General features: G+C 49.9%; 3 protein-coding genes and 1 long non-coding RNA gene across 5 annotated transcripts in view; 1 reads left to right on the top strand and 3 right to left on the bottom strand.

Annotated features, from left to right (window-relative positions):
* DGCR2 (DiGeorge syndrome critical region gene 2) overlaps positions 1 to 6,172 on the bottom strand; it is a 45,122-nt gene extending 38,950 nt beyond the window's left edge. For both annotated transcript variants that reach the window (XM_066199468.1, XM_066199467.1), the window contains exon 1: positions 5,860 to 6,172. In XM_066199468.1, coding sequence (XP_066055565.1) covers positions 5,860 to 5,938 — 79 coding nt within the window. In that variant the 5' untranslated portion in view covers positions 5,939 to 6,172. The remainder of the gene's footprint in view (positions 1 to 5,859) is intronic.
* Positions 6,173 to 7,507: 1,335 nt separating this feature from the next.
* On the bottom strand, positions 7,508 to 17,909 carry ESS2 (ess-2 splicing factor homolog). Its single transcript, XM_066199363.1, has 10 exons — positions 17,732 to 17,909; positions 17,305 to 17,473; positions 16,334 to 16,429; positions 15,853 to 16,019; positions 14,953 to 15,070; positions 14,373 to 14,506; positions 14,136 to 14,238; positions 13,039 to 13,148; positions 12,010 to 12,125; positions 7,508 to 11,446 (listed from the first exon to the last, which is right to left on the bottom strand). Exons 1-10 carry the CDS (start codon positions 17,876 to 17,878, stop codon positions 11,161 to 11,163), a joined length of 1,446 nt encoding a protein of 481 aa, XP_066055460.1. The 5' UTR covers positions 17,879 to 17,909; the 3' UTR covers positions 7,508 to 11,160.
* A 968-nt stretch (positions 17,910 to 18,877) lies between these two features.
* GSC2 (goosecoid homeobox 2) lies at positions 18,878 to 20,904 on the bottom strand. Its single transcript, XM_066199367.1, has 3 exons — positions 20,595 to 20,904; positions 19,524 to 19,771; positions 18,878 to 18,979 (listed from the first exon to the last, which is right to left on the bottom strand). The coding sequence occupies exons 1-3, from the start codon at positions 20,902 to 20,904 to the stop codon at positions 18,878 to 18,880; spliced, it is 660 nt and encodes a 219-aa protein (XP_066055464.1).
* Positions 19,583 to 24,284, top strand: LOC136298567 (uncharacterized). Its single transcript, XR_010723336.1, has 3 exons — positions 19,583 to 19,683; positions 22,268 to 22,315; positions 22,580 to 24,284. It is a non-coding gene; the product is annotated as an uncharacterized lncRNA (long non-coding RNA).
* The last annotated feature ends 715 nt before the right edge of the window (positions 24,285 to 24,999 follow it).

Genomic DNA, 24,999 nt, shown 5'->3' on the forward strand with positions numbered 1-24,999 from the left:
CCACTCAGTGCTACAGAAAAACTGACACCTGAACTGTCCTGCAAAACTGTGAATCTGCTCTTTAAAGCTGCAGCTTATGAGGGACCCATGCATTAGACTGCATTTATACAAATCATAAGCTGTAACTGCAGAACAAACAGACTGGCAGCTAGAGTGTTTGAATTTGGTGTTTGGAGTCTATTACAGGAAATCATTACCAATGTGCTTGACAAACACCTTCAGGAGTTGCCTGAGTTTGCCAGGTTTTCTTTTGGGACAGGAAGATGGACGGTCCCATCTCTTATACTCATTCCAGCCATAACTTTCTATCAGCCTACACAGAATAAAAGATTAGCAAGGCTCTTCCCATCACAGGTTAACCCTTCAGATCACCCAGGCAAAGATCTGCAGAGCCTCTCATTAGCTGTGCTCTGCTGCCTTTCTATCTAAGCTCTTCCTTGTCCAGGCCATCACTGCAAGAACACAATGCCCAACGTCCACTTCAAAATACAAAACAACCCTGAGCACACACATTAAGCCCTGAGGGGCAGGAGCTGTGATTGCACTCAGTTCCTTCTAGGTTCTGCTCCAGACAGAACTTTCAGGTATCGGAAGCTCCACTCAGGGTACATAGGTCTGCACTGCACAATGGGAAGTTCTGCTCATCACAGAAGTTTTTCATATGCACCTCACGGAATCAAACAAGAACTTCTAAAAGTTGCAAGAAATCACCACGTAAAAACCCAGAGACCCAGGCATTACTCAAAGATGGACCACAGAGACAGCTACTATGCTTGCATTACAATTGAACATCAACACCAGCCCTAACAAAGGTAATGCCAGGAGACAGAATGATTCATTGAAGTCTTGACTGGTTTTCTGACATTCACCAGGGGATTTCACATCTTTCATACTTAGTATCTAGAATTCCTCTCTTCAGTCTAGCTGTGCCCTTGCCATCATATACCAAGGAAGAAGCACAACAGCCTCCTCCTGCTGCAGAGAGGCTGCGGCAGTGCTCTATTCTCCGTCACTTCTGCTGTTCTGGACCAACCTTCCCCTGCCCCCAAACCAAGGGTAGGGACACAGAAGTCATGTGTTTGCAAACCCCCAAGGTGCCCCTCTGCTTTATTACTTCTCAGAGCCAAAGCAATACAAACAGCCCTGCCTACTGACTCCTTTTTTCTCCTTTACTTTGTAGCCACAGCTAGCAGCAAATCCACTTGCACCTCAAAAATTTTGCTTTATAATTAACATCAGGAATTACCAGTCTTAAAGTATCAGACCTGCTAATAAGGTCTGATACCTTCTGCTTTGTCTCTCTGCTATGCTGAGACCAGCCACAAAAAAGCTGTTTCACGTCCATCAGCCTCGCTTTGCAGCTGTAAAAACAGCAAATAACAGAGCAAGGAACATCAGGATGAGAACTCAATAATAGGTAACAGTAGGAAGAAAAATAAAACTTAAAACCAGTAGATAAAGAAGCAAAGAGATGAGGAGGAAAAACATCAGACTGGAAGACAGGCTAAGCCCTACTTTCAGCAAAATTAACTGAGGAGGTGTGATAAAAAACCCTTCTACCCCTCACTCCTAGAACCTTCCACTTGGGAATTCACCTAAATACACAGACAGGAACTGCAGCTAGCAATGACACGAACCTGAATAAATATCACTCACCACAGCTCTCACTAAGGTGGAGACAGTGAACAAAGAGCAAAATAAGGGTTGGTATTTGCCTACCAACAAAGTCTCTCCAGAGCAGAGGAACACTGGCCAGAGCAAATTTTATGGCCGATATATTTGGGTCTCTATTTGAATTCATCAATACACTTCAACCGGACAAAACCAGACCCATCCAGTCACAGCACCCCAGTGGATCACCTTGGAACTCTGCTGATCATGGGTTTGCTTAGACCTCTACTCTGATGAGCTCTGCCTTGCACGTAAGACCACCACCTCTTGACTGAACGACAAGGAAGAGTTAGCAATTTGAACACACTTGTCAGTTGTATTGCGTCAAAACACCAAGACCCCACCTGTAAGAGCATAGCCACAGCTGCCAGCAAGCTCCAAAGCATATGGGAAGTTCCAAGTGAGAGCTGGAGTGTGGGGTTTTAACCAGACCACTTGCACTGGCAAGTCTTTCTAAGCATTGCAGATTGAGTACGTTGTGCAATTTTTTTTTTTTTTGAAACAGAACTTGGGTAATAAAATTACTTCCTCTAGCTGGCTTTGAAGTGGAGAAAAAACGCTGCAAGAACAAGAACTCAATTGGCTTTTAGCTGCCTGGCAAGTGCTCTAATAAGAAAGCCCGATGACCTACATTCACAAGGCTCTGTACTAAACCATTATTACAAAATCCAATATAAAGCCTGACCATGTTTAAGTGTTTTTCATTAGCAAGCAGCAGTATCTTGTTAGAGAAATATGAAAATATGTTATTGTCTTTAGTGATGATGATCTTAATTAATCCTCTAAATACTATTCTGAAACATGTCAGCGTGGTCATTCCACACTGCTTAAGCTCCCAGTGCCACACAAAGACACCAAAACCTCCGCTTCTCTGTGGGATGCATTGGGATGTTAACAGAAAAAGAAACTTCTTAAAGGTTCTCAAACGGTGAAAAACTGAATTCATAACAATTTACGTCTCTGATGCTCTTTCGACAACCGACAGAAATGCACTGGTTCAGAAACTCGGGCAAAACCTAAGCTAGCACCAGAACAGCTTATTGCAACTCAGTTAACACACCACTGAAATATTTCCTCACACAAAGACATCAGCTCTCTCAGCCAGCTACTCAGAGAACCTGAAGCAGATGGGTTTAAGTTGTCCTGGAAAAGATTTTATTAAATTAAACTCTACAGCGGTAAATATCCCCAAAAAGCAATAGATAGAGTAAAACCAGCAAGTGTTTAAAGGAAATATTAAGTTAGTCCTTCACTCTACACCCATATAGTTGGAAGAGTTTGATACATTCAGCTGAAATTCACATTAGCAGATTCCAAAAACAGTGAGTAACACAACTCAAGAAGAAATGTCCTACTCTGAAAAAAAGAGAACGCTTTCAAGAATGCAGTATAAAGCAGGCAACTAGTCAAAACAAGAAGGATATGGTCAAAACAGAACGGGAAAGACAGAAACACTGTGACAAAAAAAAAAAAATCCAAGTGGCAATTCTCAAAGGCTCAAAATTACCATTACAAGTCCACAGGCTCAGGAAAATCCAACTGCCCACAGTGCCTTCAGGAACTCAAGTCTGCACAGCTGGGGCCAATGTCATGGTATGTCGAAAGTACCTTGTGCTGTTATTGATGGCAGTAGCACAAAACAGACTCGTGTAATCAAGAGAGAAAAAAATGGGGGAAAAAAATTTAATTAATTTCTCCCTAATTTACTAAAGCCCGCCTAACCCTAAATGCAGAAAAAAAATAGGCCCATGTAAAATCACTGCCTTTCAGATGGCATGAAAAGATACTACAGTTGAGGAGGCTTAAAAGAAGGTTTTATTTGTCTGAAGAGCACAGCAAGAACATGGATACAAAGCTAGTGTCAAATTAACATGGAAACACAAAGAGATGCCTGATCCGCCGGGACTGAATTGTGAAGGGACTACACATTCATCTCTGAGTACATAAAACCTCCCAGCACTCTGCAGCACTCATCTGAGAGCTCCAAGTACAGATTTAAGCTAAGCAAGCTGCAGGCGTCCTTCCTAAACCAAAAAGACAGTTGCTACAACGCACAGGTTTAAAGAAGTAAAAAGTAAAGCAAACACCACCTGGGAAATAAATTCTAAGTCCAAGTACTGTTCTCTTTCTGCTCTCTCTCCCCAGAGAAGACTAGGGAGGCTCCTTCACCACTGATTAAAGTGGTAAATTTGGTTCCGTATGGCCTCTGTACTCGCCCGAGCCAGGTTTTCCCAAGTTGCACCTCACGTTTCAGATCAAACCACATGCTATTAATCTATCAAATGGGTGATTCGTTTGAGACAAATTCAAGACACTAACTGAAGCAAACCAAAACAACCAGACGACATCGGCAAAGAGCTGTGAGGCCACCCAGGAGTGATGGGCTCTCCTCTGAGGAGGAGGGAGAGGCATCACCATGGACAGCTCAGCCACCGCGCTCACCCGGAGCCACCACGTAAACAGGATGGATGAGTACATTCCAAACGGAGCTCGGGAACTCCTCACACAGCAAGGAATTCCAGCTGCAACACTAGATCCAGTTGCATGACTTGACCTCAGGTTCAGGAATACATATGGTTTGAGCAAAATTCATGGAATGCTTATGGAGTTGCCACAGGGGAATTCTAACACCACAAGTTTCAAAGCCAGCGGTGTAGAACCAGAGCAGATGAGTTAAGGTTTGCTCACAAGGACACTTCTGCCAGCAAGGCTACAGCACCACAAATCTCTAAAACAGGTACATTAGAGCACCAGTGGAAAAATATCATTCATCTTAACGAAGCAAATCTAAGTGAAAAACTTGTGTTCGTCCATCATGCATCAGCTGCTGACAGAGGTACAATATCAAACTGGAGTGACAAATGTGACACAATATGAAAAATGCCATTTTTGAATTTCGAGGAGGCTACAATGCTCAACACCAACAGAGTTCAGGGTCAAGTCTACCCACCTGTAAAAGCACAGAAAGAGCTCTGAATAAGCTGAACCTTTTCACCCAGCAGTCCAGCAGCCTGTAGCACTTAGTGCCAGCAAAAAGGAGCTGCTTGAGATCAGTTTTATACAGTACCTTTTCAGCCATAAAAGCCTCTGGCTGTAATAATACTAGGCTACTAACACAACAGGATTTTGGCTACTTAAGTGCATATCATAGGCCCTGTATACACACTGCACTGCCAAAAAAAACAAGCTAAAACAAAACAAGGCAGACACTGAGACGTTTCAACACCCAAGTTAGTTATTTCAATAACTCTGCCTACACTGACCCAATTGTGCTTCAGCTCTGCTGGGAACTCACTTAGACGCAGTTCATTAATACTGTTATGTTTTATTAGTCTGGGTCATAAAAGTTATTTCGAGGAGAAAGAACAAGGGGGTTTCAAAGCACACCATGGGTCTTACTCTCCTGTTTACTAGGAGCACGTATCACCCAGGAACAGCGGCTTGGTGCGACGGGAGGGCGATTTCCAAACCTGCAAAGCCACCCCAGGCAGCCTCACGCTTTGGCTACTGATGCTTTTTGGCAAGAGCTGCCCATGACACCCGAGGGCTTTGCCAAGCTCTAAGAGAGTCCAACATCCAAAAAGAAACCCCAGCTTAGAGATACACCTAGAAAAACTGTAGTTTTCTACCCTCAAACACCAACCATTTCTCCTAAGTTAATCATCTTAAGATTTTAAGCACCATGCCTGGCAGCTAGCAAACAAACTCCGTCGCTGAATTATTTCCCCAAAAGAAGCACAAACAGAACCAGAAAGGCGAACCAGGTGCAGCAGGTTTTTTTCTATTTCTGGCAGGATTAAATGGCACTTCGAAAGCAAGCATTTCGTCTGGCTGTGTGGGCATCCAAGGCCCACAACATAAAAGCAGGTAAGTAACAAGCACCCGAAAACTTTGTCACCACATTTTCTGCGCTCATTACGCGTCGGGCTATGCAGATTTCTACCCAAGCTTCCACACTTTGACACGAACGTTTTACCCTGACTCCCAGGGTAAATCCAGGCTCTCTGGGAAGCAGGCAGCCGGCACAGGGGACCGACGCTGTGTTTAAAGGCACAAAGCAGCGGCAAAGCCCAAACGCCGCGGAGGGGCCGGCTCCGGGCCACTCCGCCCCCCGACGCGGGCTGTCCCCGGGGGCTCACCCCGCCGGCCGCCCGGGCCCGGCACCCCCGGCCCCGCCGCCGCCCCTACCTGGCCGCAGCGGCTCGGTGATGCTCAGCACCAGGAGGAAGAGGAGGAGGAAGGTGCCGCTGTCCGCCTTGGGCACCATTTATCCTCCGTTCATCCTCCCCCGGCACAGCGCCACAAACCCGCGGGGAGGGACGCGCGGAGCGGCGGGAGGAGGGGCCGCCGCCGGGCCCGCGGGGGGCCCCGGTCCGCACGGAGCTTTTCCCTTGCCCTCCCTCCGCCGTTCGCCGCCGCCCCTGGCGGAGCCGGCGGCCCTGGCTGCGGCGGGAGCGGCGGGAGCGGCGCGGGTCGGGCGGCCGCGCTGAGGCGGCTCGTAAGGCTCCGCCGGCGCACAAGATGGCGGCCGCGCCTCCCCGCCGCCGTGCCCGCGCCGCCACGCCCCCTCCCGCCGCGCGCCGCCCGCCCAATCGGCATTCAAGGGGGCGGGGCCGAGCGCGCGGATCAGCGCACGCCCCGCCCACTTACGGCGGTGGGCGGGGCCGGGCGGGGCCGGGCGGGGCCGGGGCCGCCGGCAGGGGGCGGTGGCGGGGCGGTCCCCAGCACCCCGCGATTCCCGGGACCCCACAGCGGCCCCTCGGTCCCTCCCCGGATGGCCAGGGACGGCCACCACATTCCCCCCAGGACGGCCTCTATCAGCCCCCTCAGTCCTCACCAGTGGAAGCCCCATTCCCCTCGGACAGTCTTGCGCAGTTCGCTCCATCTCCCCAGGACAGCCTCTATCAGCCCCCTCTTCCCCCCAGAGCAGCGCTTACTGTCCCCAGCTGGAGTGTCCTTTCCTGCTCACCTCCATCACTCCCTGACAGCCTTTCCCATTCCCGCTGGGGCTGCCCCAACCAGCTTCCTCTGTACCCCGGGACAGCCTTTCCAGGTCCCCTCCATCTCTGCTGCAATGGCCTTTCCCTGCCTCTGCAGGGACTTCCCGGTGCCACCACCTTGTCCGTCCCCCAGAAAGGCACAAAGCTCTGGACTTTCCCAGCCCCAACAGGCTGCCAGGTTGACCATCCTTTGCGTCTTCATTACTCTGGTCCTCCCGCCCACAGCGGGGTGAGGGAGTCCCTGTCCTCATGTCTGCAGGGTGGCACAGTCAAGCAGCACGCGTGGCTGGGACATTCCCACAGCCAGCACCCGGCAGTGTCAGAGCCAGCCACGTGTTTCCATAGCTCCTGGAAACATTCCGCTCCCAGGCCCAGACAGAGAGGAAATGCACAAAGAAAACGGATTGTGTGGCTCAGGTCACTGTCAGTGGCCCTGCAAGTGACAGGTGCCTGTAGGAATTTGACCCGGGGTGTTGCTGCACGTCAGACGGGCAGGGTGGTGGCTGTCCCTGGCGGGAGACCCAGTGCCACAACTGTTCTGGTGCTGGGTGGAGATAAGCCCAGGTGGCATTTTGGATCAAAAGGCAGTTTCAGCATCAACACCCACTTCCCAAATTCATGTGGCGTTTCCACTCACAAGGGGGTGTTTGCGCAGCACTAGGACACAGGCTCAGCCGGGGACCAGACACAATGGTTGACCGCGGTCAGCAGGGAGCTGTCACTTTCCTCTGCAGGGAATTCCAGCTTTTTAGCACAACCTATTCAAAGTCAAAACCTGGGAAGCTGTCTTGGAAATGTTTATATATTTTTAATATTTACAGTGAGGTGTCCTCTATTCGTAGTTCTCAAATAAAACATTGCAATTCCAATAAGGACCATTTTGACCCAATTTTACCAACTCCGCGTTTCCAAGTTAATACCAATTACTCAGTATACCCAGCAGCCAACTTTTCTCCAGGGGTTTCCTCATGGATGTACAGCTACTTCTGCTCTCTCCCGGCTCCTGCTCCCGCTCAGTCACTGACTGCCCCACAGGTCAGCTGCCAGCCTGCAGGCAGGGAACAGGGGCTTCTGTGGGATTTCTTGAGCATTCACTGCCTCTGTCCCCCCAGAAGCTGCTGCTGTGCTCAGGTCAGTAGCTCCAGGGAGGTGCTTCTTCCAAACCGAAAGGTGCAGTTTAACATGGGAGGGGAAATTGGTGCCTGTCAAGAGCTCCCCAGAGCTGGAGTAGCAGCAAGCGTGAGTTTGGAGCTGTGAGCCCTGGAAGCCTCTGGAGCTGCCTCAGGAGCACTGTGTGGCCAGGAACGTGCCTGGGGACCCGCTGGAGTGCGTCACAAGCAGCGGGGCACTGCCTGAAGATTTAGGCCAAAACCCACTTTCCCAGTCTCACATGCTGCCAAATACTGTCAGCATCCAAGAGCCTGTGGGGACCTCAAGTATGACAACATCCTCCAGCACAAAGTGTGAGCATCGAACTCCCCAGCTTCGCTCCTCCCATGGGATGCTGTGGGGACAGGCTGTACCGAGCCTGGCTCCCTGCAGCACAGCAAGGGCCAATCCCAGACTCATCCAGGGTGTCTTTATTCACCCCAGGGCCTGGGCATTACACCATAAAGGGTGATGCATAAATAAATATCCTATGATGCCTCCACCACGAGAGCAGCGCACAGGCTGCTCCCTGGCTTCTGTCCCAAGGCAAGGCAGGCCTCATTTCCCCCATGGCAGGCCCCACAGCACCCCCAGCTCTGAAGAGAGGGGCGTCTGGAGCACACCCATGTGCCCGGCCGCCCCTCAGCACCCCTGAGCAGAGGGGCAGTGAACAGCCCAGCAGCACCAAAGGGAAGGGTGAGAGGTGCCCATTGCCCCAGATTGTGCCAGGTCACAGAGGCGGGGGGAAGGGGCTCATGGTGAGGGTCGTTGAGCCCACCTCCGGCCCTGGCCTGACTCTGAGCTGGGGCTCATAACCAGCTGCTGTTAGGCCAGCAGCCGTGAGCTCGGAGCGAGGCAACACGTGCAAATATGAGGAAGTGAGAATTGCTCCATTTCCCTCTCCCCTGAGAGAGTGCACCCATTTCCTTTATTTTTGCAGAGAAATAGCCCAATCCTCCAAAACAACAAAGTAGCTCCAACCACAGCTTCCCTTTTGACCTAAATAATCAGTTCCCTTACTGGAACCTGCTTTTGGATGGGTGAAAAGCTGCAGGCCCTGCACCATGGCAGAGATGGTTACCCCTGGGCCAGGGAGAGGCTCCTGGCCCTGAAGGTGAAGGGCTCAGAGAACCAGCTTGGGGCTCAGTGATTAGACTTACAACAATCTCCTGAGGTCTCCCATTTTCTTTCCTGCCTGGGACAAGGAGCCAAGGCCCAGGCCACACACAGCAAGACCCCAGAACCTCTGGATGTGATGGTGTTCACACCACATGGACATAGGTCCACCATGACTTCCAAGCATCCAGTAACACACCACAGCCAGCCTGGCCACCCAGGAGAGGCCTGGGGCCACCACTGCTCACTGCCAGCCACCTCTGCAGCATCAGGAGAGCTCCAGGTGCTATAATGGCTGAGGGAGCGAGTGTGCTTGGGCCTTGCACATAGGAAATTGCAGACAAATTGCAACAGCAAAAGAAAAACAACCTGCTGAAAATGGGAGGGGAAAAAAATCCCCAGTCATCAAGAAACAAGATGGGTTTTTTCCCACACTGGATTTGGCCCAGTAAGGCACATTGTCTGCCACTGCTACAGCAGCAAAAATGTCTGGCAACGAAGAACTTACTGATTCACTAATTACAGATAGCAGGGGCTGAACTGCAGCAGGAAGCAGGGAACAGACACTACAGCAGGCATTACAGGAACAGCCAATCTGAAGAGCACTACAGCCCTTTCAACAGATCCAGCTTTACAGCAAGTAACTGAAAATAAGTTCCCTTTCCAACAAACATGTGAAGGCTCATCAGTGTGGCAGAATCAAGACTGTGATTTTAGTGCGCCAATTTACTTGAGGGGAAACACAAAACCAACACCGTCCACGGGATATTTAATGCAGTCTGCTTTTAAGCATGAATTGCAGAATGTGGAACTAACTACTCTCAGATACCACATTCTTGAAGTTATCTAAGAACTTGGATCATATTTAGCCAGTTCAGTCCCTAACGAACAATTCTGAAAGCATGAAAACTTTACTAAATCCAGTCCTTTTACATTAATTCGTAAGTACCTGGGAACAATTTTTTTGCTTAAAGAAAAAACCATAGCCTTCAAGTATTTCTAGACTAAACAGGTAAAAATTACTAATTTTTGACTCATGATTCCTAGCAAAGCCACGTTGATCAATTTATTTTTACAAGGTGCACTATAAAAACTCAGTCCCTAGGAAGAGTTTTTCACAGTCAGAGACATGAGTTTTGGAAGTGGCAGAGGAAACCACATAAAAGGAAGCTCTCCACCAAGACAAACACAGCACCCAAAGCCTCAGACCTCAGAGAAGGCTGCAGACACTCCTCAAGTTGCTGGGTAGGAGTTTCCAGGGATGCTCCCTCAGTAAAACATCACCTGACGATAGCAAATGCCAACACTGCCAAGTGTTACACATGCTGTCCTGCACTCGGGTGTGGTGCAAGAAGTGCAGCACATCTGGCTACACCTGCCTCCTCCTAAAGGGCGCACGGTGCTTGCCCAGGCTGGATCACACCACACAAGGGCTCATCCCACACACAAAGGTCACCTCATATGCAGCAACCACAGCAGTGAGTGCAGGCTACGTATGGTTACAATTGCTTTTCCTTTCTTGGTCAATTATAAAAACTAAAGCCAAAAGTTTCAAAGAATGGGAGGAAAACACCAAACAAAAGCCCCAGTGTGGCTACCAGAAGTACCACTTCTGTCCTTCAGAATGGCACTGTCATCCTGGTGGATGAGGCAGGACTGTCTCTGGCCCCTGCATCATGATCATCAGCTCTCTGGAGTCACACACAGAGCAGCTATAAAACAAATCTGATCCCTTCCCTCGGCCAGCTGCAGAACAGGGCAAGCCCAAAACCTGCAGAAGAAAAGCCTGAGCAAAAGCACCAAGGCAAATCCCATTCTGCAAAGTGTAAGGAGTGAAGGAGGAAACGGGGTTCTCTTAAGAAACACTGCTTTTAACAAGATCACAAAGTTAGTCAAACTTGTGCATCAGTTCAAATTCAAGTTAGAGAACCTCTAAAATTCTGTGTCACGCCTCAGTATGCACAAGGTTGTGCCCCCTCTTCTGCACACTACAAACTCAAACATGTTTGACAAGCTGGAGCCAAGTCCAGTTCAGCCTTTTAGAAAGGCTTATCCCACTTAAGAAACAGACATAGCTGTAGAGAAACAAATTTAAATGCGCATCTCTCTTAAAAACAGAAATACATCTTTAAGAAATTATCTCCATTTTCCCAGTTTCCAGTAACCAGTCCACAGCTCACTGAGCACAGCCAGATCACTATCACCTTGGCGGTGATTGGAATGTTCAGAAGGAATCAGAGGCCTTTCTTCTTTTGGGAAGCTGCAGTAAATTGTCCGTGATGGATGTAGTGTCCTGAGATACTGGTGTCTGAGATACTGTCCTAGACTGTGGCGTGCTCTGGGGGGTTTGAGGCCCACTGGCTGGGGTCTTGTAACCAGGAGTTCCTGTGTGGGCTGGCGAGGGAGTGTAGCTGGCTCGCAGGGCTTTGTCTGTGTATTTACTTGCAGTCCTGTTTACAAGTCTTTGCAAAGCTGGTGACATTGCTGGGCTTAGTCCTTTTGGAGTAAGGCTGAAATAGAATAAACAGTTTTGTGAGATTTTACGGTAAATTATCTGCCTTTATCAGGAAAAGCAATATTGCCTCCCTACGTGTGTTCCCCCCACAGAGCAGACCCACTGCCTGCAGAAGTCATTCTGCCTGCAGGTAACTGCAGCCTGTCCCTCTAAAGAAACAAGTGACAGAAAAACCTACATCCCTCCCAAACCTGAGTGGCACTGCCTGACGTTTCCTTTGAGCCCATTCTGTCCTTCCTGTGACCCCCCCAAGCAACTCTTATCATGTCTCCTCTTTGCAATGAGGCAAGACACTGATCCAGAGGCATCACTGGGTGGCTGTAGGGCAGAGCTGTAATGCTGACAAAGAGTGTCAGGGACAGCCATCAGCCACTTTCCCTCAGGAATTAAGTTTTTTAAATTCTAACTTTTTCATTTCTAAAAACTTTCAGTCCAAATGCACCTCTCCCTGCTTCCAGTGTCCTTTCTTACTGCCATTCCTCCCTTTCTATATGTGATGATTTACACCTCATCAGGTAATACCCACCCCCAGTTCTGCTGTCAAAACAGAAGTCTCACCTGGCCAAGTTTTCTGTCACTTTTCGAAGTGCCTCCTGCTTCTTTGCTCTGTTTTTAGCTGCCACTTCATTGGCCATCTTGAGTCCCAACCTCTCACGGCGCCCGGGCTCCAGGATCTAAAAATGCATCACACAGTTCACTTGCCAAGGCACTCAAGAGTGCTGAAAAAAGGACTCAAAGCACCTTGAAAGTTGGATTCCAACGTACAGGGCTCTAAAGCAGGGAGAAGTGAGGTCAGCTTGTACCTCTCTGCTGCTGCATAAAGCCCAGGGAGGACACAGAGACCTTCAGCCTGCCTTAGCAAGTAGCAAAAATTGTAAAACCAGTCCAGTCAAGGAAGCAGCCATTACCTCTGGCATTTCCTCCTGCTGTTTCTCCTAGACAAACAATGTCACCTGTGTCTTGCCTGGCCTGTAGCCAGCCAGCTCTCAGGCATACACAGACATTGCTAAACAGCAGGAGAACCAGTCAAGGCCTTTGGAGTCTGACAAAACAGAGGCACATACATCAAATTACACCTTTCTTAAACTAAGAGTCTCAGACAGCTCACATTCAAAGACACCAGCAGGAGACAAGTAGCATGCAGGGTTAGGTGCCATTAGCAAAGCCAGAATGTATTTTCTACTCTCAACTGGTACACCTGCCTCAGGCTGCAACAGCCAGAAGATAAAGACAGAGGGAAATGCTAAAATTTCTACCTAATCACACATTAAAATCAGAAAAATTGAGTGTGTCTTCAGCTTCCTCTGAAAGCCCCTCTGTCTGGGCCCACCACCAAATGCAGAACCTCATTCTCCTGTCAGCAGTGTGTATTCCACCTCAGGTAGCTCCACCAAGAAGATTTCATGTGGATCCATGCTCACCTCCACCCTCCAAGCACAAACTAGGTGATTAGTTTCAAGGACTGGGAACACCACCCAGTGATGTGTCACACTGCATGTTAATCTATCACTTACCCACCTGCCTTTCCCTTCTTAGCTCTTCCCCCCCAGAAAAGAATGTCATGCTGACTTTGCTGACATGAAATACCTTGAAAGCTGGTCCGGGTGTTCTGTCCACATATGGTCTTTCTGACCCTTCCAGACGTAAAGGGGTGCTTTCAATTTCACCCCATGTCATAAAAGGTGACTCATTCACACCTAAAAACAAATTCAACAAGTTATACCCATGCAAGACTTTTGACTAATGTGACTATTCATTCACCACAAAAAAACAAAAAGAAAAAAAAAGAAAAAAAAGAGAGAGAAACAAATTAGGAAATGCAGCAAACACATTAAAAAAAGGAGCCCCTGCACTGCAGAAGAAATCACAGCCAATGTGAATAGCAACTTTTGGCTCCCATTAGAAGGGATTGCCTGTAGCTGTGTCACTCTCTTGGTTACAACAACCAAGCACCACCCTTTCCATGTCTTTGTTTTTCCACTTGCTAAGCTTTTGATTAGAGATGCTTTCATTTATCCCTCTGGTCCTCCCCTCTGATGCTATATGAAAACTCCTTCAACACAGAAAACTCTTCAAAAGTAAGAAAACAGGCAGAGGACTTAAGGAACCTGTAATAGGCAACTGCACCCTCTAATCACCTCAGGGGCAGCCTGTACTAAACACTGCCTGCACCTTGTCTAACAGGTGTAGAAAGGATTCTGAGAGCCCGATTTTAAGTCTCTGGCTGGAAAATCCCACTGTCCAGGGTTTGGAAAAGGCATTTACGATGGAGAAAGGAGGTGCTCCAAACACCACCTACAGGTTTTCCAGAGGGAAAGCCCCAGTAGGTTCAGGGGTTGGTATAACCACATAAAGCACAGGGAAACAGCACAGCTGGTGCAGAACAGCTACAAATTCAGATACCGTATTTCAACTCGAAGAAAAACAATCAGTTTGTTCTAACTGAAAGTACCCCACAGCTAGATGATTCCTGAGCAATGGCACAGCGACTTGCTCAGAGCTTCTTGGTGCAGTGTGACTTCTCCTGCCACTGTACTGAACTAGGATTTAAGTCCTGCATCCAGCAGGCATGAGATTTTACCTCCTCATCTAACCCTGTAATGACACCCGAGTGTTGAACAGAGCATCAAAGTAAGTTCAGTAACAGCACCCTTAAAGCAGAAGAAATAAGGAAACCCTCTTACCTGGGGCAGGAGAGGGGGTAGCCACAAATCCATACCCGTTGACTTTTGGAGAATCTTGGGGTATCAGTTCTTTCCCATCGGGCCCCACTTTGCCCTGTTTGTACTGAAATAAAAAAGAAATGTGGAGAAAGGTGAGAGTCAGCTGTATCCAGCACACACACACAGCCCTCCTGGGGGATGAACCACACCAGAGAGCAAAGCCTAACCAGGTTTGAGTAAGAAGTAGAATTATCCAACCTGAGCATTGAGGGCTGCAGCTTGTTGGAGCTGTGATTTGCTCACAGCTTGGCTAAAAGGGTCCTTCACAAAACGGGTGTTTCGATGCACAACTTCCCTGGGCTTCTTAAAGACATCACTCTCATCAGGTACACCTTGAAAAACCAAATATCTTTTAAAAAAGGGCTCATTTCTCTACTTCACTGGTTCACAGAAATTATCAATTGCACATTTATAGCCAAAAAAGAAAACTACGTTTACAAAAATATACGTTTTCTATAGCAACAAACAGACTAACAAGTCCAAGGAGGAGTATTTGAGAAGAAAATGATTGAAGACGGCAAGTGCTCATAAAAAAGACAGATCAGGAAACAGCTTTGGCTGCTGAAAAGCACTTCTACAGTACAGATGAGCTTTTCAATGGCAAATAGAACATGATCAAACACGATCAGAGACCAAGGAAAAAAAGGAAAAAAACCCACTTCTTAAAAACAACTTTACAGAAGAAAAAGCACAGCATTACTTGTAAGAGCTGCCCAGTCACATACAGAAATGCTGTAAGCGCTGTTTGGAGCCAAGCCATGCAGAAGCAATGCCTCACCTGTTGGATAATACATGAGGGTGTTTCGAGCTGTGTATTCCCAGGTATCCAGTCCAGCCTTCACGTTCTCCAGAGCTTGCTGCTCGGCTGAAGGAAGTGCCAGGTTTTCATTCTGTCGCTGAAAGTGAAATGGAAGAAATTTTAAAAGGTGAAAATCAAAAAAAGTCCGAAGCAGACTCCTGCAATCTTTTATTTAGGCAACTTGGAGAGCTCGGTCACAAGTTCAGCCACCTGCCCTAGAACACTTCGCATAAGGTATGTAAGAGACTCTGAGGGATAGTTGGGATAAAAAAAATAACACTCCCTCGAAACAACAGCAGCAAACACCCATATGTCAGTGCCAAACTTCATTAAAAGGCACTGCATCCCACATCCATCAATGACATATCTGTGCCAGGTGCTCACTGCTGATGGTTAAAGGCTGACAAGGCAGGCCCAGAACAGCTCTTGGACCTCCCCTGGAGGCAGCTGAGGAAGGCAGCACAGCCAGCCATGCTCATGCAGTTCTGTGCTTCAGCAGCTGAGTGGGTTATTACTGACAACAGAAACTGAAAACTGAAATAAGACAAATAATCAAACTGCAAATAATGCAGGGCTGATGGACAAACAAGAGGAGCTGTGCACAGCTGCTCTCCCTGGTGTTGCTGCTTACAGAAGAGGCTGCCAGGGACAGCAATACCTGCACTCTGTGCAGTGCTTTGAAGTCTCAAAGCTTTCAGAGGAGACAAAGCCTCAGCAAGTCTAAGTCAGCAGTGTTCTTGTGTGACAGAAAGGGAAAACCAGGACTGCACAAGGAAGCAAAGAACAGTCACCAGACCCAGGAAACTGAGCCTTAGCAAAAACAGAGTGAAATGGTATTTCCTGCAGTGTCCCTCTGGAAGAGCAGAGACAATTCCCTACCCGGGTGTACTCCTCCTCTGCGCTGTACAGCCAGGCGTGCTTCACTTTCTCCTTCTCTTTGGCCACTTCCATGATCTGCTCAAAGGAAGCATTATCCTCACTCGTGTGCTTTGCCAAGAACGTGTCCAGGCTGGGAAGAGCATCTTTATCATCTTTTTCTGCTTCTCCTAACAAGAGAAGGGAAGGAGCCTGAGGAAGGTTAATGCCTTTCTATGAGAGCACTGTAGCTACCTCTCAACCCTCCTGGCAGCAAGGCTCCCACAGACACGCCAATAACTAACACCAGGCTTGCTCAAAGAAACAGATCCACGCAGAGTGGTGCAGTAATAAATCAGGTTTGGAACACATGCAACCAACTTCCAATAAACCTTTTTATGGCATTTACAGCAATTTATTTTAAAGGTGAATTGTACAAGTGGCCACCTGCTGGCAGATAATTTATTTTTGGAAGAATTCAGCTAGAGGAACATAATTCTCCTACCTTCCTCTGCAGTCTTGATGCCAGCTTTAGGTTTATTTCCTGCTGCAAGGCCACCTGGGTGCACTTCTGGGGTTTCAAATGTGGCTGGGGTAACATCTGCCACAAAAAAAAAATAAAATTCACCTGGTTACTGGAGCACACAAGAGGATTTGCTGTAAAGATGATGTACCAAATGAGTCACAGAAGGTGTATCAACAGAACAACAATTAAATTAAACACTTGTGAAAAAAACGCCAAAATATTCTATTCAATTCTGTCTCAACCTCCAAACAAGACTTTGGCCTCATCTAAGATGTTTTTCTCCTGCTGAAAGAAATTCCCAGGAGAGCCACAGCCCAGTATATTTGTCACCCTACACCCTGCTTTTGCCAACAAAAGCAGCAGCAGATCAAACCGAGCCCAGGCCAGGGCCAGCACCTGCAGCAGGGGAGGAAGGGACACACCACCTGGTGAATTGTGCCCTTTGTCACAAGAAAGCCACTTACCCAAACCCCACTGCAGGGGTTGGGCTTTAAGAAACACCTGAACTGGAAGTGAAAAAAAAACATAAAACAGGACACTGGATACCTGCTGTGGGAATCTCTAATAACCACGAGCTTCCCACACCTTCTGTTCCTAATACAGGAAAATCTCAAATGTCTGTAGATGCAACAAGAACCCCTAAAACTAGAAACTAAAATAAGGATTCAAAACAAAAAACTTAGAACTTCTCATTGTAGAGAATACATACATTCCCTAAGGAGCAGGAACTTGGCAAAAGATGCCTATAAGGAATGGTTATTAGAAGGCTGCTTTTTCCAAAGGCATCATCAAAGAGAAATTCAGCATGAGCCACTGGCTACTGCTCAAACTGGTACACTGAGCTCTCATGCAACATCAACCTCAAATCTTTAAGATAAGCATTGCCTGCACAAAGTTGCAGAGTAGCAATATCAGATACAAAACCCTCATGCCCCAGAGTCAGTTCTTACAAGGTGCAGGTGTGTCCCTCAACGATTTGCTCAAGGAAGAGCCAAACTTGATAGCAATTTGTCTCATTTTCTCCAAGTCGCCGTTTTCCTCAGCCTCCAGATAGTCCTTCTGTGCTCGCAACTTCTCCACATCGGGAAAAAAGTCTCGCTGGATGATTTTCTCTAAGCTCTACAAAGAGAAAGACAACTGCAATGCCCCGCTGGGACACCTGGAGTGGCGGCTCAGCTCGGGGCCAGCAGCGCAAAGCCACGGGCAGGCCGGGCAGCGCCGGGGCCCAGGGCCGGTGGCAGAGCGCTGACAGCGGGCAGCGGCCGCGGGCCGACCCAGCCGGGCGGATCCCAGCCGAGCCCCGCCGCGCCGGAAGCGCTCGGCCCAAGCACCGGCGGAGCGGAACATCCCGGGCTTAGGCCGGGCCCGCCGCCTTACCTCGATATAGGCCTCCTCATCCAGGATCTTCTTCGGGTGCCTCGGGGCCGGCGACACCACCTCCTTCCCCGTCACGGCGACGGGGCCCGCGGCGGTAGCCGGCACCAGTGCGGCGGGAGAGGCCGGGGGCGCCGGTATCGCCTCCATGGCGTCAGAAGCGCTCCGCTCCTCCTCCGCCGCCCTCACCGCCGCGAGCGCGACGGCCCCTGACGTCACATGTCCGCGCCGCCGGGAGCGCAATGCCCGCCCCGGGGGACGCGCAGGTCCGCGCGCGCCCCCTGCCGGTGCGGAGGACGCGGCCGGGCCCGCGCCGTGACGGCGGCGGCACCTGGGCCTGAGGTCGGGACGGGAACCGGGATGGGAACGGGGTTGGGAACGGGGATGGAAACAGGGATGGGACAAGGGATGGGCGCCGGGCGGATCCCCGCAGTGCCCCCAGCGTGTCTTCAGACCTCCTCAGAACCACCCCGGGCTTCCCGGGGAGCGGACCCCGGCTGGCTGCTCGGGCGGGGGTGACAGGGCACTTTTATGGATCTCGCTGCTTTCCAGCTGGTGGGCTCTCCTTGGCCCCGCCAGGAGCACGGGCACGGCCCGCTGTGACAGCGACTGGCCGTGACAGGGACCGGCCGGCACCAGGGGTGAAGGCGAACGCTGCCTGTGCCAGCCCTCTCAGCACAGCAGGTTCATCGCCTCTCCCCAGGGCTACGGGGAGAAACCCGCGTTTCTTTGTTGTGAAACAAATCGCTTGTCCAGCAAGTTCAACCCCAAAAGCAACTCTGGATGCCACTGAGGTGCTGCAAACAGGAAACATTCATTTGCAGGGTATTTTGCAAATCTACATCAATAAAACAAGCACAAAGACTACGTGCACGGAGCGAAGACAAGAAGGGGAGTCTCCCCTTCTCTTAAAGCACACACATTTACACCGGCACAGCTCTGTCCCCTGCGCATCCTTCCTGCCGATTCCTTGCCACGTGAACTAGGTTTGGAGGAGGCGTGTGAAAGTGCCATGTCTGCTTTTACCTGTCCTCCTCCTGTGTGAATCAGAGATTCCCTTGGGCTGCATTAGCCCCCTCGGGTTACCCCCCTGAGCCTGTCAGCTACGGGCAGTGTGTGCTCTTGGTGCTCCTGTGCAGCCTGGGAGCGCTAACAGCCCTCCTTGGGGGGCTGCTTGGGCTGGAGGATCAGTGCTGAGGCAGTCACCCTCTTCTGATGCCGCCACTTCGCCCGACGATTTTTAAACCAAACCTAGAAAGTGCAAAACAAGAAAAGGGCTTTTGCTGTCACGTGTTACTGGGAGGGGGACAGCCCTCCTGGGCTGCACTGTGTGGGCTGTAAGGTACTGTAATATAAAGGTTTCATGCAAAATGTGATCAGTCCCTTCTTGCAGTCTTGCTCAGATGCATGTGAGGGGCAGGAGGGAGCAGGGACCCCCGCCATGACAAATTCAGAACTCACACAAATCACTTGGGTGAGCAATACACACTTGGGTGCAGGGGATGAACAGCAGAGCTGGGCATGTCTGTGTGTGATAGGTGATCCTGGGAGGGAGGGAGGGAGGGATCATGTTAGTCTGTGGGACTGGATGCCAGTACAAATTCGCCCAGCTGAAGCGGTTCATATTCTTCCATTGCTCATGGAACTTAAACTCTCTTTTGTCAAATGCACAAGGATGGATTTTAAAATGAGGCCGTGGGTCTGCAGCTCCCCCCAAAAAAGACAGCACAATGCCCCAGCCTGTGTTCCTGGGGGACTGCAGCCTGCAGCCCCTCCCCAAGTGGCAGAATCTCACCTCCACCCTCTCCTCCTTCAGGTGAATGCGGTTTGCCAGGTGCTCGCGGGTGACGACGTCGGGGTACTGGTTCTGGTGGAAAAGCGTCTCCAGGGCCTGCAGCTGCTCCTCGGTGAAGATGGTGCGGTGCCGGCGTGTGCGGCGCTGGATCTGCTGGAAGGTCTGCAGCTCGCTTGGCTTCTCCTGGGAACTCTTACAGACCCTGACTGCGGGGTGGAGGAGCCGCATGGGCCAGGGGAACCGGGCATCTGCGAGGGGACAGGGGCAGCAGCAGCAGCGTTAGAGGTGTGCGGTTGAAACACTCATCGTGCTCAAGGCAGCTCAGGCACGAGTTGCATCCCTGCTGCTGTTTGGAAGGAGGCAGCCAGTCACCTGGAGTGGGTGGCAAGCTGAGTGGTCACTGTGCAAGTGGGAGAAGAGTTTAGGGCATGACTCTGGGAGAAGGATGCAGGTGGTGAGCACTGCCTGGGTTTTCTTCATTAACTTACCAGTTGCACTCAGCCAGCTCCAGAAAATAGCTGCAAACTTACAGCCCAGCAAAGATCTGTGTTTCAGCCCAGACACAAAGGAATTCTCAACTTTCAGGATGCTCCTGAACTGCATTTTTTAGGGTTTGTTACTTTTTTTCCCACAGTAATCTTGCTAGATGTAGCCAAAACTCTTTTCCTTAAAGGATAAGGGAGGCTCCCCAGGGCTGGTGTTGTCAGGAAGCGCAGGCACAGCTCTGCACATGGGCAGCATGACCGTGGGGCCCCACAGTCCACAGAGAGCTTGCACCCCTAGAAGCATCATTCTCTCAAGAGTTTCACATTAAACCAGTAATATCCAGTAATAGTCAGCACCTTCTGCTTTTCAAACCCTGGTAGCATTGCAGGTGGAAGTGCTCGCTCTTAGGAGCCCTGCTGAGAACAGGGCTCCGTTTGCTGGGCCTGGGGCCCAAGACCACCGTGGCCACATTCCATATTGTCACTTAACAGCCAGGTTTTCCCCCGCCCACAGCACTGGCACCAGCCCCTCTGCAAGCCCCCACACCTGAATCAAACCCAAACACTCACCCAGCCCAACACTCACCCAGCCAACCCGGCAGGTCCTGCAGGGAACGGGCGCTCCTGTGAGAACAGCAGCAGCAGTTGCAGCCTGCCGCTTCCAGCTCTTCCTCCTCTTCCTCCTCCTCCTCCTCCTGCAGGGAGCTGGCTGGGATGGTCTCCAGCTCACACAGCCGCCTGGGTGTGCAGTCCAAGATGTTCCGTAGGCACAGTGGCACCAAGACCTGGGGGCTCTTCTCCACGGGGCTGGAGAGGATGTCCTCGATGCTGAACGGACATGGCTTCTTCAGGCCTCTCCTGCCGGCATCAGAACCTGACACTGGCTCTGAAGACATCCTGTGCCAGCAGCAGCAGCAGCAGCTGGGGAAACAGGCAGCCCAGCTGAGGGGTTTTGCTAGGGAAAGGACAGCTTATGTGGCTTTTAAAATGGACTGGCAAAGCCATTCAGTACCACGGCTTTGTCTTGGCATTCAAGTAACTGTCATTCTTGCAGCTGAGTTTTTATTTTATACACACACACTCTTTTCCTCCCTCTGACCTAGCTGTGTTATAACTGAAGCCACTCTAAATATATATAGAGAGAGAGATATAATCCCTTTGGAAAGAAAACCGTAACACCCCCCCCCACCCCCCCCCGCAAATAAAATAAATTCTAACTAATCTTGGCAGCTTTGTGAAGGGTTAGTGTGGATCTAAGATTTAGCTAATCCCACAAAAATGACTGGAGAAGGAAATCTGATTTCTCCATCTCGGGTGTAGATTTGAGGTGGTTATGATCTCCATTGTGCTGCAGCCTGCTATCCAAGGAAGGGGGAGGATAGCTGTTCCCAGCCCGGAAATGGACCAGAGGATTAACTCCTTAAAAGAAGCAAATTATCCCTTTCTCTGGCCAAATGAAAGCTTTCCCATCAAAAGAGAGCTGTCATATCATACAATATGAGAGAAGAGAGAGTTCAGCTTAATAAAAAATCATTTGTAATGACAGCACAGCCTTTGGCTTTGCCAGAATTCTCTGTGAAAGTTGATTTATTTTCTGCTGGAAGCAGAGAAATTGTATTTTCCCTCCTTCCCCTTTCCCCCATCTTTGCTGCCCTAATCACTGTAATAATGCAGATGCTTTGCATGTATCCAACATACTCTTTGTAAGGATCCAAAGCCCTTACCAAATTAGATTACTGGCTGCTTGCAGCAGCTCTGCACCACAGCTTAGTGGCATGTAACCACCTCCAGTGCAGCTGAGCTGTGCTCTGTGTGGGGAAAGGAAGGGAAGGATTGTTGCTGCTGCTGCCTCTGTGTGCTTTCAGTGAGGCCCCACAGCCATCCAGGCAGGAATGTGGACTCAGTGCCACAGCCAGGCTTTCCCAAAGCCAGTTCAATTCCCAACTCCTGCCCAGCCAGAGAAACTGGGGAGAGGTCATGGCCAAGATTCGGGACAGGAAGGGAAGCCTGGCTCTGCCCCTCCCAAGGGCAGACAGCAAGTCCTGGCAGCTGCGATCCGCAGGAGGAGAGAGAACATCTTGTGCTTTTAATTGACATGAGTAGCTGGGAAAAGACTAGAGAAGGTGTGGTTGAGACCAGGTTGCTTAGCAAAGTTCAAACCCAAGTCCTCTTGTCCTCAGTGTGATTTAAGCCAAGGTGAGTGGCAAGGCCTCAGGAGCTCACGTGGGGAACACTCTCACACCTGGTGTTTCTTTGCAGGGCATGAAGATAACAGTCCCACTCACGGGACACCAAGGAGACACACAGGTGAGTGCTGTGAAACCACTGCACACCAAAGGTCCTCGCACTGGACAGCCCAGCAATGCCTCCAGCACCCTGCAAAACTTACAGCCAGTCCCCAGGAGAGCCTCTCTCAGCTCCCTTCTCTCCTCATCCCTGCTCACTGCCTGCCCTCCTCACCTGTGGGTCCCTCAGTGCTGGGAAGGGATGCCCCATAGCTGTTCTACTTGTGACTCACTTAAAACCAAACTGCTGGTTTTCCTTCTATCTCTTGATTTGCCTCTCCTTCAGCTGCTCCAGTGCTGTAACATGGATTATAACTGAGCTCTGCGAACCTTTACCTTTTGAGACGAAGACACCTTTGTAGCTGCTCAGTCTGGACACGTTCACTGCTGCCCTGCCAAGGTCTCAGTGCTCCAGGGAGGCACTGGGGATGCCCTGATTCCAGAGATCACTGAAAACTGCTCCCAGCTTTTGTGCATACACCCAAACACTGACACCAGAGGTGGATGTGGGGCCAGGTTCTGCTCCCCACACTGTGCTGGTCCAGAGGGTCCATAGGGGTGGTGGGTTGGGACGTGCCACGGGCAGGTGCAGGATCTGACCAGTTCTGTTCATATGCCTCAAGTAGATTAATTCTCCTTCCCCATCCTTAACAAAGGATGCCTTTCCCTGGGCATCCTGTCCCAGCCCTGCCTTCCCACCACACATGCACTTAGCCTATTAGGATCTCCACTGATTGCTTTCTTTCATTCCTCCCGTACCTTTCACTACAGAAAATGGACTGGTAATACTTCTTTTATCAAAGAATTATGGGATTTAGGACCCAGATTGTACAAAGAGACTTTTGATAGCTGCTGGTAATCAAATCCCAATTGGCAGACACTTCTCTGCACCCTGTTACCGGAGAGGAATAAAGGAAGGGGATTTCTGATGTTCTGTTTACTGAGCCTTTGGGAGATAGGATCGCTGGGCTATTTCATACTAGAAAAGGAAAGGAAAATAAAACAAGAAAGAAAAAACATGCAGACAAGAGAGGACAATATAGATATAGATAAAAAGAAAAGAAACAGGCTCTTATCATTTTCTTATTGGTTAAGGAGATTCCAAAGCCATTATAGAGGATTAGCAAAAAGGTTAATCTGCTTTAGCTGTTCACTTGTCAAAAGTGAATTTATAGGGTTTGAAAATCCTTCCTATGGTGAAACAAGAAAAAAATCCCCCTTTACCTCCTCTGCCCCTCCCTTCTGCAGGCAGCACAAGGTGATGGGAAGAGGAACACTGGAAACCCTACAGCATGGCAGCACCCTCCTCTGCCTTGCAGGGCCCTGCCTGTGTGCTGGCACCTGTGGGAGCTCTCCTGTGGCAGTGCTTCTCCCCAGTCCCTATCACCTGGGTGGGGTGGCTGTGATGCTGGGGAAATAGAGGATCAGATCTGAGGGTTGTAACCATCCTCCTGCACTCCTCGGCCTGACCTGGGACAAATCCTGGGCTCTTTCACTCATTGTTATTGACAGCAGTCAGGACAAGCCTGGGCCCTTGCCTGGATTTGGGCTTCCAGGCTGAGTTCTAAAACAGAACAGAGGCTGCTGACAAATGTTGCCAAAAACTAGTCTGGGGGCTTTCCATCCCCAAGGGAAGTTCTCAGCCCAGGATCCACATCTCAGGGTCCTCCTGGCTACCCAGTGCAGGCACTGGTGCATGCCAGCTGTGTTTTCCTGGGCTGCCCGTGCCATGACTCATCTAAGCAGCCAATGCCCATCACTCTCTCCAGAGCCACTGTGAGAAACAACCCGGGGTAAAAACAATCCTTCAAGATCAAAAACAAGAAGCATTTTCCGTGTAGCTGAAATTCAGTGAGATGTGCCAGACAGGTGTTAAAACTCTGTTTAATAAAAACCAGAAATGGTAAAATCCTTGGATGGTTTGAATTGAAAGGGACCTTAAAAATGATCTTAAAATCGTACCTATTAAAATTGTTCAACCCTGTACCAACCAACATTAAGAACTCAAATAAACTCATTTTGATTCGATGATAATTTCAATAAATCTGTCTCTCTCCCCAAAGGCCATTTCATTCCATAGAAGGAAGTGGAATTTCTCCACTGGGTAATAGTGTTATTAGTAATATCTCTAGTAGGGATGCTATCAATAGTGGTGCTGGCTGTCAGAGATGGTGTCTGTGGTGTAGCAGGACTGTGGGGAACCAAGCTTCCTCTTCTGCAATGAACCACGATGGACCCAGACAACTGCTTCACCTTAAAGCGTTCCAGTTGGCATTTCAGAGATCTTACACCGCCTCATGCTGTCCAAATCCCTCTGTGCTCGGCAGGCAGCACCCGGTTTTCGGAAGTTTTGGGTTATCGTGCTTTTTCCCGACTACGGAAACAGCTTGGGATGATGATGCTTTTTAACTCCTGCCTGGCAGCCGGCGGGGGTCCCTGGCTGGGGTAAAGGAAGGATCGGGGGTTCCCGGCCGGGATGGAGGCAGTACGGATCACAGTTCCCGGCCGGGATGGAGGCAGTGTGGATCGCAGTTCCCGGCCGGGATGGAGGCAGTGTGGATCGCAGTTCCCGGCCGGGATGGAGGCAGTATGGATCACAGTACCCGGCCGGGATGGAGGCAGTACGGATCCCGGGTCCCGGCCGGGATGGAGGCAGTATGGATCACAGTTCCCGGCCGGGATGGAGGCAGTACGGATCGCGGTTCC

The sequence above is a fragment of the Chamaea fasciata genome, unplaced genomic scaffold (assembly GCF_029207755.1).
Source record: "Chamaea fasciata isolate MVZ Bird 193981 ecotype frontalis unplaced genomic scaffold, bChaFas1.0.hap1 SCAF_18, whole genome shotgun sequence".
Lineage (NCBI taxonomy): Eukaryota > Metazoa > Chordata > Aves > Passeriformes > Sylviidae > Chamaea > Chamaea fasciata.

Coding starts and splice junctions, on each gene's coding strand:
- ESS2 (XM_066199363.1), bottom strand. CDS start 17,878: ATGGAGGCGATACCGGCGCCCCCGGCCTCTCCCGCCGCACTGGTGCCG. Junction 16,020..16,333: donor CATCAAGACTGCAGAGGAAG/GTAGGAGAATTA, acceptor TTCTCTTGTTAG/GAGAAGCAGAAAAAGATGAT. Junction 14,239..14,372: donor CTGCAGCCCTCAATGCTCAG/GTTGGATAATTC, acceptor TTTTTATTTCAG/TACAAACAGGGCAAAGTGGG.
- GSC2 (XM_066199367.1), bottom strand. CDS start 20,904: ATGTCTTCAGAGCCAGTGTCAGGTTCTGATGCCGGCAGGAGAGGCCTG. Junction 19,772..20,594: donor GGACCTGCCGGGTTGGCTGG/GTGAGTGTTGGG, acceptor GTCCCCTCGCAG/ATGCCCGGTTCCCCTGGCCC. Junction 18,980..19,523: donor TGAAGGAGGAGAGGGTGGAG/GTGAGATTCTGC, acceptor TGCACTTTCTAG/GTTTGGTTTAAAAATCGTCG.